At 43.8% G+C, this 12,500-nt stretch overlaps 2 protein-coding genes across 2 annotated transcripts; both read right to left on the bottom strand.

The window, feature by feature from the left end:
• Positions 1–3,503: 3,503 nt before the first annotated feature.
• On the bottom strand, positions 3,504–7,882 carry LOC118125752 (BTB/POZ domain-containing protein KCTD9). The gene is given in 15 exon segments (XM_047344498.1): positions 3,504–4,853; positions 4,997–5,045; positions 5,048–5,089; positions 5,092–5,115; positions 5,205–5,260; positions 5,262–5,308; positions 5,560–5,709; positions 5,817–5,912; positions 5,994–6,061; positions 6,183–6,311; positions 6,393–6,451; positions 6,629–6,695; positions 7,047–7,090; positions 7,218–7,339; positions 7,409–7,882. Coding segments are annotated over 15 exon segments (1,131 nt in total). The 5' UTR covers positions 7,457–7,882; the 3' UTR covers positions 3,504–4,723.
• A 138-nt stretch (positions 7,883–8,020) lies between these two features.
• On the bottom strand, positions 8,021–10,969 carry LOC118125753 (E3 ubiquitin-protein ligase MARCHF5). Its single transcript, XM_035184688.2, is given in 7 exon segments — positions 8,021–8,992; positions 9,164–9,185; positions 9,187–9,328; positions 9,762–9,921; positions 10,017–10,147; positions 10,415–10,617; positions 10,802–10,969. Coding segments are annotated over 7 exon segments (861 nt in total). The 5' UTR covers positions 10,831–10,969; the 3' UTR covers positions 8,021–8,818.
• Between the last annotated feature and the right edge of the window lie 1,531 nt (positions 10,970–12,500).

The following is a 12,500-nucleotide window of genomic DNA, read 5'->3' as shown; positions in this document are numbered from 1 at the left end:
AGAGTTTGAGACAGACACACCACAAACTCTGGAATGTGCAGTTTACATGGGCAGCTTTATTTGGCCTGAAGAAAATGTTCCCTCATTGAGCTCAGAAAGCCACATCCCTCTCTCACACACACACACGCACGCACACACACACACACACACACACACACACACACACACACACACACACACACACACACACACACACACACACACACACACACACACACACACACACACACACACACACACACACACACCAGTTGTACTTCTATCTTACTGAGGACATTCATTGGCCCCTCACTCTAACCTGACCCTCAAACAGCCCATTAAAGGGTCAGCAAGTGAGGACCGGCCTAAATGTCCTCAGTCTGCAGATTGAAGGCTGAAAACGTTCCTCACAAAGATATTTGTACAAGTACACACACGTCCACCCACATGAAGAACATCAGCCATAAAAAACGAAGCTCCATCTGTTATTAAGGTTTAATTTCTCGGAGTCTTCGCAGCAGAACCAAGGTCGTCGGCTGCAGGAAACAGGAACCAGGCCGGAGCCGTTATTCACAGCGAGCGGAGCACAGACAGCCTGAGTGGATTTACACTGCTGGATAAATGCTGGTGTCAGATCCTTACAGATACAGACTGATTCATGCAGGAGGAGAAAATAAATACTGCCCCATGAGAACTGTTGTTAGAGTCTGTGATTTAACCTTGAAAACCAGAGCAGCAATCAGACTGTCCTAACATCCTACATTTCCCATCATGCAACTAATGCACATTCAAAACAGCTGCAGCCTCTAGTTGACACTGACAGAGTTTGACTTTATGAACAGCAGCTGAGTCCCAGGAATATTCAGCAGCTGGTTGTGGATCAGACAGATGTGATGATGACGTCTCTGACACATGTTCTGGTTCCATGTCCCTGATGACTCATGTGATCATGAGCTCAGACCTGAGTGGGCACAGAGACACAGGCTGGGTCCGGCTCAGCGGACATTAGGCTTTAATAAGTCAGAGTCAGTTTGTTTTTAGAGCTCAGAGTGGGAGGGATGATGAATTCCTCCTCTAATACAAGGATGTGGACATATTTTCCTTTGAGGATGAGTAATGTGATGTTTTTAGAAAAGGAGCTGAGCTAGAGAACTTTAATCTAAAGCAGGAGTTTCCAAACTTTTCAGCCCTCGTCCCCCAAAGTAACCACAGACATACGTCCCCCATGATCCCAACGATATTGACTTGATTAGTTTCCTGTGCTGCTGTAAACTGATGCTGCCACTGATCTGTTGTAATCACCTCACGACTAACATGGAGGACAATTAGTCTATGGAAATAACACACTAGAGGGAAGAAACACTGGAAACACATTCCGTTTAAATATGGCGTTCCACAAGGACCAGTACTAGGACCACTTGTTCTGAGACTTATCTATAAATGTTAAACTGATGTTGGTCCAAACGTCCTGCAGCTATTTTCTAGAAGAAGAAGAAACAGAGCTGCTTATGCAATTAAAGAGCTAAAAAACAAGCGTCGTAATGGATCCCAAAAGTTTTTCTTTTGACGTTTTATGATTGTTGTAAAAGCACAAGTCAACGATTCATGAACCATTGAATTGATTTAATTGGAAATGAACTACAGCAGCTTATCAAGCCTTTGAAACAGGAGGCTCATCAGTCAGTGGGACCATGTGACCAGACTGGCACAGACCTGGTCCAACTAACTCACATCATCATTCATCACCTTCATCGCTAGCTTCTGCCTAAACAAACATCTAGTTGTGTATAGTTTCAGCAGGTTGTGTATTTGTCTGGTTGGACCCTTCCTATAGAACGCCCTGTGTCCCCGGCAGTGCAAACATCCCGGTGCAGCCACAGTGAGCAGTCAGGCCGGAGGTGTGCACAGAGCAGCCACTTCATCACGAACACCTCCAGGCCGAGTCGCTCAGTTCACTCCTCCTCACGACTCCAGGCCGACATGAAGCAACTGTGTTTTCCTGCCTGAGTTTAAAGCTGAAAACACACGGAGGAGCGTGGGGCGTGTTGGGTTGGCAGCTCTCTCCATGTCACCGCTCAGCTGATACTGGGGAAAAACCATGACATCGCACGGATCCAAAGTTTCACATCCATCATTTTCCTTAAAGCTGCAAAAGTATTGTTATTTACACATTTATAAGTGAACTTAAGAGAGAACCGACTCTGCAGCTTCCCTCAGCTCTTTGTTTTCTACTCTGCACAAAGACGTCTCCAGCAATTAGGCTAAAATATCTCAGTCATTTGCAGTCAGTCTGTGCAGCAGCGGTCATGGCGTGAACCAATTGGGAGTCAGTGTCAGCTGTCAATCATGACGTGTGTTTTATATCCTCAAATAACTGATTCAAACCAAACTGATCAGAAACTTGAACAAACCTCAGAGAGAGAAGAACGAGCTGAAATGACAGAAACATCTTTACAAACTTTTATCTGACGTCTACTTTGGTCTTAGTTTGGTCCATGTCCCATCTGCTAACATGGAGGAGGGGGTTTATGAGCTATGCTGCAGCCAGACACCAGGGGCGATCGAGATGATTTGGTGTCACTGTAAGGAGCTGTGATGGCGTCCATCTTTATTTACAGTCTACAAGACGTAGACACGTGTTGATAACACTCGGCCTTTTCCACGACACGTATGTTTCAGAGTTGACATGCTAACGTCATTATTAGCTAAGAAGTGATAGAACTAGAAGCTGTCGATGTTTGCGTTAGCCATGTAGCTATAGCATAATCTCTCTGTGAGTAAACAACTTTATCATGTGATGTTGTTTTCATTTTGTTGTACTGCCCCCAAGAGGCCAGGCCTCGTCCCTGCAGCTCTAGGGACTTTGTAGCTGACTGTGGTTTACAGATGTGTATTGAACTATGATTGGACCAACTGATGTCATCTCTGTACCACAAACAACCAATCAGGCCCCTCTGCCCACAGCCTCATTTCCTCATCACCACTCCCCCGCTGTGGTTGGATGAAAGTCAACATTTACAGCCAATCAGAGGAAACACAAATCCATCAGCTGTAAATGTTGATTTCCAGTTGAGTGTTTTTCTGGACGTGTGTTTACACCCAGAACAGAACATGTGCACGTGAAGCGACCACAGATGTAAACGTCTCACGCAGAGACAGGAACAACCCGAGGGGCTGGTGTCGGTTAGAGGCCGGATCCGGAGGTTTGGACTGGGACACAAAGTTCTGCTGAGAAATTTAGACTTTAACAAATCACCTGTGGAGCAAATGTCTCCTATAAAGACACAGACAACACTGCCCTCTGCTGGGCGGTCAGGGTACAAGATCCAGCAGCTGGTATGTAGAGATAAAAACCAAATGATCCATTAGAACAAAATAAAATCAATATGACGAGAAAAACTCACCTTCCTTTATATTTATTCTAAACCATTAAGAGACCAAACAGAAATCAATCTGTTATTGTTCTAGTTGACCTTTTACAGATGATTCACAGAGAAGAAGAAGAAGAAGAAGAAGAAGAGAAGTTGTAAGAAAAACATTTATTAATGATCCTGCTGATGAAACAACCAGAGACGGGTCAGCACCTCTGTGCTTTCACACTTCACACCAGTTTACATCAAACGTGCAAAATAACGTATAAAACATTATACAAACATCAGTAGGTCTGCACATAATAAAATATACATGTTTCTGTTGGCACAGTTCAGAACTACAACAGCAGTTTAATGGAATGAAATGTTTTAGCTCAGTCACAAATACGTACAACTCTTCAGAGTTTGATATACTATATATATATATAAATGTTTATGTAATGAAGTGTACAAGGCTTTTTAAATTTCATTTCATCACAAAATGATGAAGACAAACGTGCTTCATCTGTTATTAACTGCCAGAGGTCAAATGATGAAGCTGCAGCTACAGAACATTTTGTATAAGATTCATTTCTTGGTCTCAATGAGCCTGGTTCACATCTGTTTTCAAACATGGAACCGGTTCTGATCCAGTTCACAACCTGAACTTTGAACCATTTAGACCAAAAACAAATCAGAATGAAGGAACCAAAATAAAAGTAGGTTTTGTGGAGAGAGAACGGAGACGAAGGCAACGAAGAAGAAGGCAAGTGAGGAAAGCAGAGGACGAATGAGACACGTTCTTCCTTTGTAACAAATCACTTCATCAGTGCTGCTGACACTGGAGCAATCACACAACTGAGTTATATAAACCAACTTTAAAGTGTTTTCAAGGCTGATGATTTATCAGAAATGTGTGAAAACACATTTACTTTTAGAAACTACATTCAAAAGCTCCATGTAACAAAACTGCTGCTCAATAAAGAAATCAATTAAAGATAAATCTAAGCTGTTGAATTGATGATAATACTTGTTTGTTTGGTTCAGAGCAAAATACAAAGTTTTTACTGGTTGTCATGACGAGGGGGGGGGGGGGATTTGTGATTCACACGGTTCATGGATTGTTTTGAGTTGTCATCTCGATTTGGGAAAGTTTTTTTACTTTTCACAATGTTTTTGGACATTTTTCTAATGAACAACAAATTGTTTACTTGCAGACGATTAACAGATAAAATACAGTTACTTGCAGCCTGAGTAGAATATTAAATAGTTTATGAACAACGTGTCTTTACTTGTGGACCATGAAACATTCACTAGTTAAAATGGCTCCATGGCCGTGGGGGCGTGTGTTGGGATGTGAAGCGTTCCCTAGGACTGTGGAAGGGGGCGGGGCTTCAGCGGACGCTCTGAGACATGTGCAGCGGCGTGAGCATCTCCTCAAAGATGGCTCCCTTCACGTTGGAGCCTCTGAGGTTCGCCTCCTGAAGATCACATCCTGACAAGTCACAGTTCTGGAGAGAAAGATCCATTATCTTTTTAGACACTTGTATTTGACCCTTTAGCACATGTGGTCAGGTGAGTTTAGATTTAGAGATGTGTGTGTGTGTGTATGTGTGTGTGTGTCTCTGCGTGCGCGTGGGGCAGTGTGTGTTCACCTCCAGGTCCGTCCCGCCAGTGTCGCTCCTCTCAGGTTGCAGTTCTTCAGTTTGGCGTTTTCAGTGTAGCGACTCTCAGGTTGATCCCCGTCATCTGACTTCCTCCATGTCCACACCCTTCAGGTTTGCTCCTGAACACACACACACACACACACGTTCACTTTGATCTCAAACTAACTCAGTTGGCTTCATGTTGAGAATGTGTGTGTTCGTGTTTCACCTTCCAGATTAGCTTTGATTCCAGCTGGATCCTCAAAGTTACAACTTCTCAGTGACCCCCTCAGCGTTGGTGCAGAGCATCTTCACTCCCTGCAGGTTAGCTCCCTGTAACACACACGCACACACACACACACACACACACACACACACACACACACACACACACACACACAGACACACACACACACACACACACACACACAGACACACACACACACACACACACACACACACAGACACACCAGATGTGACACATCAGACTGATTCTGGGTCAGTGTTTACGCTTCCTGATTTAAACTGTGTCATATCTGATATCCTGAAAAACGTCAAGTGACGAGGACTCAAACGTGGCTCACGTCGAGACACGCCATGGACAGGTCCGCTCGCTCCAGGTTGGCCCCGCTCAGGTTGGCGTGCGTCAGGTTGGCTCCTCTCAGGTTGGCCATCTTGAAGTTGATGTAGCGCAGATCCAGTCGAGACAGATCTGCACCGTTAAAGTTCAGACCCTGTGGGAAACGGACACACTGAGAATCTGAGCTGAAGTCGGTGTCACGTGTCCAAATATTTAAAACATGCAGGTTCTCTCTGTCTGTGTGTGTTTGTGTTGATGTACCTGACACCGCAGCTCTGACTTGGTGGTCGTGCCCAACAGGAATCTAATAAACTCTTTGCGGGTCAGAGGTGAGTGGTCGTCAGGCGGCTGCAAGGACTGAAAACACACCGGAGTCAAACCGATGACACTGAACATTCATGACCGTCAGTGAAATGTTCTGTGTTCACGCTCACGCACCTTGATGAGAGTCTCCAGCTGCTCGGCGAGCGGCTCAATACCAAAGAAACGAGCCTCTTCCAGGACGCCTGCAGTGACAACAACACGGATCAGTGGTCCAGGAGGTGGGAGTGTGTGTGAGTGTGTGAGTGTGTGTGTGTGTGTGTGAGTGAGTGTGAGTGTGTGTCAGTGTGTGTGGTGCTGCTGTACCCAGTGGGTTGATCCCGTCGTTGATGATGAGCTGTCCATGTCTCAGGTAATTCAGGATGGGTTCAAAGTAATCTGGGCTGCGATCGATCAGGTACGCCCCCTGAGAGTCCTGCTTGTTGCCCCACCCGTCTGAATTCAGGACGGACAGGAAGTTAAACAAAGGACCATCTCTGTTCAGATGAAGAGATGAACGTTGTGTAGTGTCGTCACCTTTCTCTCTGAACATGTGAGCCAACATGCTCTCAGGCTCTTTCCTGACCAGTGTGCTCCTGTGGAAACACACAAACACGACCTGTTCACACGGCTGCCATGTTTCAGTGGTGTCCAGCTGTGTGCAGATGTGTGTAGGGAGGGTTCAAAGCAGAGGGTCACTTTCCCCTGCATGAGGTGCTTGTGGACATGAGTGTTGGACACTGTGGTGATTGGTCACGTTATTACAACTCTACCTGGTGGTGGTGAAGCAGCGTCCGCCCACATTCAGCGTGAGCCAATCAGAACGTTCATCCTGAGGATCTACACACACACACACACACACACACACACACACACACACACACACGTAACAACAGTGAAGGAGACGGACAGAAAACTGACGCCATGGAATATTTTGATTCTGAGACATTTAACTGTACTGTAGTACTGTGGAGTACTGTAGTACTGTGGAGTACTGTAGAGTACTGCGCCTGAAGGTGCTGATGCTGCTAGTTATACCATCATGATGTTACCATGGCAACCAAATGAAGCCTCATTCATTTTCTCCATTCAAACAGAAGACTACCCCCCCCTGACAACACGCCCACACTTTAAAACAGGAAGTATAATCCTGTACTTGGTTTCAGTTCTGTTACTGTGAAGTCTTCTTACCTTCAGATGAATCTGCCTCTGATATGTACAGCACGTCATCATCTCTGAGGAGCACACGTGCACACACACACACACACACGCACACACACACACACACGCACACACGCACACACAGTAAGTGAATTGAACAGGTCGCTCACGCGCTGCTCCAGTTGCACTCCCTGACTGTACCTGATCAGAGTGACGTCATCGATGAGGCCGCCGCTGCCGTTATAAACACCGGAAGCTCGAACCCGCAGCTTGGCGCTGGCCGCGGCCAGAAGGTCCTCCAGGGAACCGAACACCGGAACCACCTGTGACCGGAAACAGCTTCAGTCGCCGCTCCGCCGCCATGTTGCTACTGACGCCATGCGTGTTCTCACCTTCCCGTCAGCGGAGCTCCCGTTAACGAACAGAGTGACTCTCCTCATGGTCCCGGGACGGTAACGGCTCTTCTACCGGAGACTCATCAAAACATCACTCTGCCACCACAGGAAGCAGCGCCCTGCCTCTGATTGGCTGCTTTCCTACACGTAACCAATCACCAGTCTGCTTGGCTGAGTGTCACCCAATCAGAGGGAGAGGAGGGATAAAGACGCTGCGGCTCACACGCCCAGTGCAGCAAAATAAGCCAATCAGCTGCGTGTATTGTTTACAACAGCCAATCGGTAAGGTGAAGGGGCGGGACAACCACATCGTCCTAAGATCGGGAAATAAATCAAAAATGTTTATTTTTCTCTTCAGGTAAACTTTATTTTTTAAATATTAAAACACTTGGTATAATCTGATGTTATAAACTTACTACTTACTCATATTCAGTGTGTGAAAATTACCAGGTTAAAAATAATTCAAATGATATCCAACCTAAATAAGAATATAATGTGATGTCAAACGTGTGTGTCCTTTGTTTGCTGCAGGTGTGATGCAAGTCATAAATATATGTTAAATCAAATAAATCAAATATCATCTATCAACGCAGAATGAGAGGTTGACGGTTGGTTTTCCAGAGATATTTATTAGACAAATTATTCTCCAAGACATAAAATAAGAGCTCAGTTGAACACACTCCTGCAAGGACACTGCATTAATCTTTGAATTAATTTTCATTTGGCAAAAGCAAAGAAGATCAATACTTTCTCAACCTTCTGCTCCAGGAGCTGCTTTCTTTACCTTAACCGCAGGAGTCAAAAAGTATTACATATTAATATTATTTAATCAGTGTTTTAATTCTCCTGTGTCAACATCTGGTCTGAACTCTGCTTTAACTGAGCATCAGGAGGAAGAGCAACATGAGACCAATAAATAACCACACCCTGATTAATCTGTGCATAAAACTCTGAAACGCTTCGACTGTATCCCAAACACCCAAACCTTCATTCTACCAACACCAAGGATTCAGCAGCTCGGAACTGTATGATTTCAAAAAGAGCTTTTTCTCTCAGGCAGACCTGATTCAGCTATTTAAGCCAGTTAGCATCATAATAGGCACTGAGGGTAAATTGATTGTTTGCAAACAGGACCGACAACATTTTTTAATCAGGACTTTTAGAGCCAAACTAAGATTCAAATATCTTGAAAAAGTGAGGGGGGAATTTCTTAACTTTTTTAAATGAGCCATAAACTGCTTTTAGAATTGGAAAATGTCAGACTTTATACTGGTGTCCGTGAATTATGAGACGCCAACGGCCACTGGTGCGAAAAAACCAGTCTCCTGAGTTCTGCTTTTTGTTTCACAATAAAAATACATTTGTTTTTTTTTATAAAATCATCTCTGACATCGACTCCAGCTCCCGCTACTCGTTTCCACTCTCCTCTGTGTCCTCTGTGTCCTCCTCGCCACCTTCGTTCTGTCCATTCCCGTTTCTCTCAGGGTAGTTGAGGATGTTTCTGTTGGCCTGGACGATGTACTGCTGCTGTTTGAAATACACCTTCAACACTCCTTTGATCAGCACGAACACCAGGCCCCCCTGTGGGAAAGAGAACAGAAGGGTGTCAAATCAACAAAAGAACTAATTGCTCTGGTGATACAGTCACGTGTGGACAGATCTGAGTTCTTCACATATAGACTGTGAATAAAGATGGGGCCAGTGAAAATGCAGCACAATGTCCCAACACCCCGACCGTCTCCCTGTCTTCACCAGCATCGTGCGCTGCAGATTATGTCACCCGTCGAAACAGAATCCTCCCGACCAGACTGGCGATGGAGGGAAAGATGAGCGCTCCGCACAGAGTCCTGGACACGGAGAGATGGTCTCCTGCCCCGGGTCCCTCGGCAGGGACACGAGGCAGATAACGGTAGCTACCTGGTGTAAAACAGTTAGGAATCAGTTTTTAATTTGGTCATAAACTACATCGCATACATGATATTATCCAATCACTGTTTTATATTTATTGTAATCAAAATCAGGGTTCTATTTTGAGAACTGAAATTTAAATAATCTTCAGTTTTCTTCTAGACAAATACAAACAACAGTTTACATGGAAATTATTTGTATTGGTATAATCATCGTTATTAATAGTAGAGTAATTAATACCACTGCATGTTTTTAGCCACGACTATGTATTTGTGAACACCTCAAATTACTCACAGATCAGTTCATCAGTCATGAAACATAACTTCATCACCAATTACTTCTTATCTCTGCATATTTATCCTCCAACATTTGTCTTGTTGAGTCTGAAAGTGAACTGCAGGGTCCTTCATGTGATTCAGGATGTGCGTCTGTGTCTGTTTACCTGGAGGCAGGTTGCGTTTGTGCCACAGCCGAACTAAATAATCCTCCCAGCGGATCATCTTTCCCAGGACCAACACCACAGGGATGGTGGGCAGACCCATCAACAGGAAGAGCGGGTCAGCTCGCTCCATCACATACAGCCCCTTCTTGTGACCCACAACCTGCGCGTGACAACACAAAGAGGTGAAGCTCGTACACACTGTGACGCTCTGTGGTTTCATATTGTGTCTGTGCGAGTCGTGTCAGCTCCGTGCACCTGCATGACGGTCACAGCTCCGTATGTGACGGCTGACCAGTACACCGTCCCGACAACCACCCCGACAGCTGCGAAGGGACTGACTCGGGACAGAGCTCTGTCCACCTGCTGCAGGAAATACACTAAGGGGCCTGAGGACAGAGAGGAAACCACACAGTGGAGTTATTACCACGTTGTGTTCACGTTCCACAGAGATGCCCTGTGATAAACAGTGATCCCAGTTACATGGGCCTGCTGCCACTCACTCACTACAACACCAATGTGGATTGAAGTAGTTGTTTGAGTAAAAACTAAAGTGAGCAGCAGTTTTAGGAAATTACTATTTTCAAAAGATGAGATCAAATATTGTTGTGAGGTTGTTAAAGATGATCATTCTGTGTTGTAGAGCCGTCACTCACCCATCTTGGGGAAGACGACGTGGTATTCGGTGCCACACTGCGGACAGCTCACCACTCCTCCACTGTTGCCTTTTTGCTTCTCGTCCAGCCAGCGCTGCAGACACGACTGATGGATCCATTTGGTGCAGCCTTTACACCTGCAGGGACTCACCCACTCCGCACTGTGGTCGTCCCGCTCTGTGGCAAAACACACCCAGCAGTGTCTGGGCAACACACAGGTGTGGCACGTTCGAGGGATGTTAGAGAACTTGTCACACAAATGTAGACGCAGCAGAAGCAGATATCGTCTCTTTAATTCCACACTTTCTTTCTGGTCAACAGCCAACACCTACATTACCCACAATTCAATATGATCACCAGCAGTTTGGTTTAGCGTTGAGCTCTTACTTCTCAGGCTGCTCCTCAACAGCGGCCATGATGCTTCGGGAACTGACTCTTCTCTCTCCGATGTTCTCATGAGCCCATCAGACGACAGCTAAGACCTGAAATCAATATTTATGGATCGACTGATTCCAACAAATATACGTTACAATGAACAGTTACAAGCGTATAATGGAACTAAGTTCTGTACTTGAACCTGCATTTTTGTTCAATTAAATTCAAATGAATTCCTGAAGGTTTCCCATCACTTTATCTGATTTAATCCCAGTTCAAGTTAAATGTAAGACTTTGTGTTACCACATGGAACTGAATTTAATACCTGATGTTAATACATAACCACTGATTCATCATTTGAAGCAAAACTATTCAAAAAAATATCAAACACTTTCTGATTTCGGACATGGGACATTTTTCTTCTTCTCTTCATCATATATGAACGTGAATGAATGTTTGATTGAGGTTTGGACATTTGAAGATGTTGTGAGTATATATTGAAAAGTGACATGCACTTGAATAACCTTTGTGTATTAATTATGTTGTATAAATAAACTTGTCCTGCACCTTTGCTCATTCTGAAAATAGCTCCAGTAAAACCAAACTGGTGACACTAAATTTATCCTCCACCAAATTCTTCCCAGACTAAAGTCTGTGCCTCAATGTGACCTGAGGCCGAACACACGAGTCTCAGTGAAACACAACAACTCTGTAGTTTCACTAGAAAAGAATGGAAATACAAGTGTTGAAGTACTCTGTAGAAGTAAGGTATTTCAAATTTTACTTGAGTTAAAGTAAAAAAGTTAAATATATACTCAAAGTTGCAAAGGTACAGTTTTAACTATCTTAATCTGCATTAGTATTCATCATGATTTATTCAATATATTTTGTTTTAAAATTACTTGAATCAGCAGAGTAACCAAAGCTGTAAAATAAAAGTAGTGGAGGAAAAAGTACCACAAAGGTTATCATAACAAGGACATTTACTCTGATTGAATCAAACTTCAGATACTTATACTTTACTGGAGTATTTTCCATTTTATGCTGGTTTATATATAAAATATTGTAATTTTTACTCCACTACATTTATTTGACAACTTCAAATGCTACTTACTTTGCAGATTCTGATTATTGCTTTGACATATAAATCAAATGCTTAAAAGCTCTGCGTCTCTTTGGAGCACAGCTTCCTACGAAGTGAAACTAATAGAGAAAGAGTTCTTGAGAAATGAGTTCGTTTCAGTCTCAAAGTTTCAAAGTGACCAACACATTAACTATTTGAACTGGTTTAACTTCACTGGTTTAACTTCACTGGTTTAACTTCACAGGTTTAACTTAACTGGTTTAACTCCACTTTTTACTTCACTGATTTAACTTCACTGGTTTAACTTCACTGTTTAACTTCACTGTTTAACTTCACTGGTTTAACTGATTTAACTTCACTGGTTTAACTTCACTGTTTAACTTCACTGGTTTAACTGGTTTAACTTCACTGGTTTAACTTCCCTGGTTCAACTTCACTGGTTTAACTTCCTGGTTCAACTTCACTGGTTTAAACTTCCTGGTTTAACTGGTTTAACTCCACTGGTTTAACTTAACTGGTTTAACTTCACTGGTTTAACTTCACTGGTTTAACTTCACTGGTTTAACTTCCCTGGTTTAACTGGTTTAACTTCACTGGTTTAACTTCCTGGTTCAACTTCACTCCCTG

This window comes from Hippoglossus stenolepis, chromosome 18 (genome assembly GCF_022539355.2).
Source record: "Hippoglossus stenolepis isolate QCI-W04-F060 chromosome 18, HSTE1.2, whole genome shotgun sequence".
Classification (NCBI taxonomy): domain Eukaryota; kingdom Metazoa; phylum Chordata; class Actinopteri; order Pleuronectiformes; family Pleuronectidae; genus Hippoglossus; species Hippoglossus stenolepis.
Note: the sequence above shows the minus strand (reverse complement) of the source record. Positions and strands in the feature narration are given on the sequence as shown.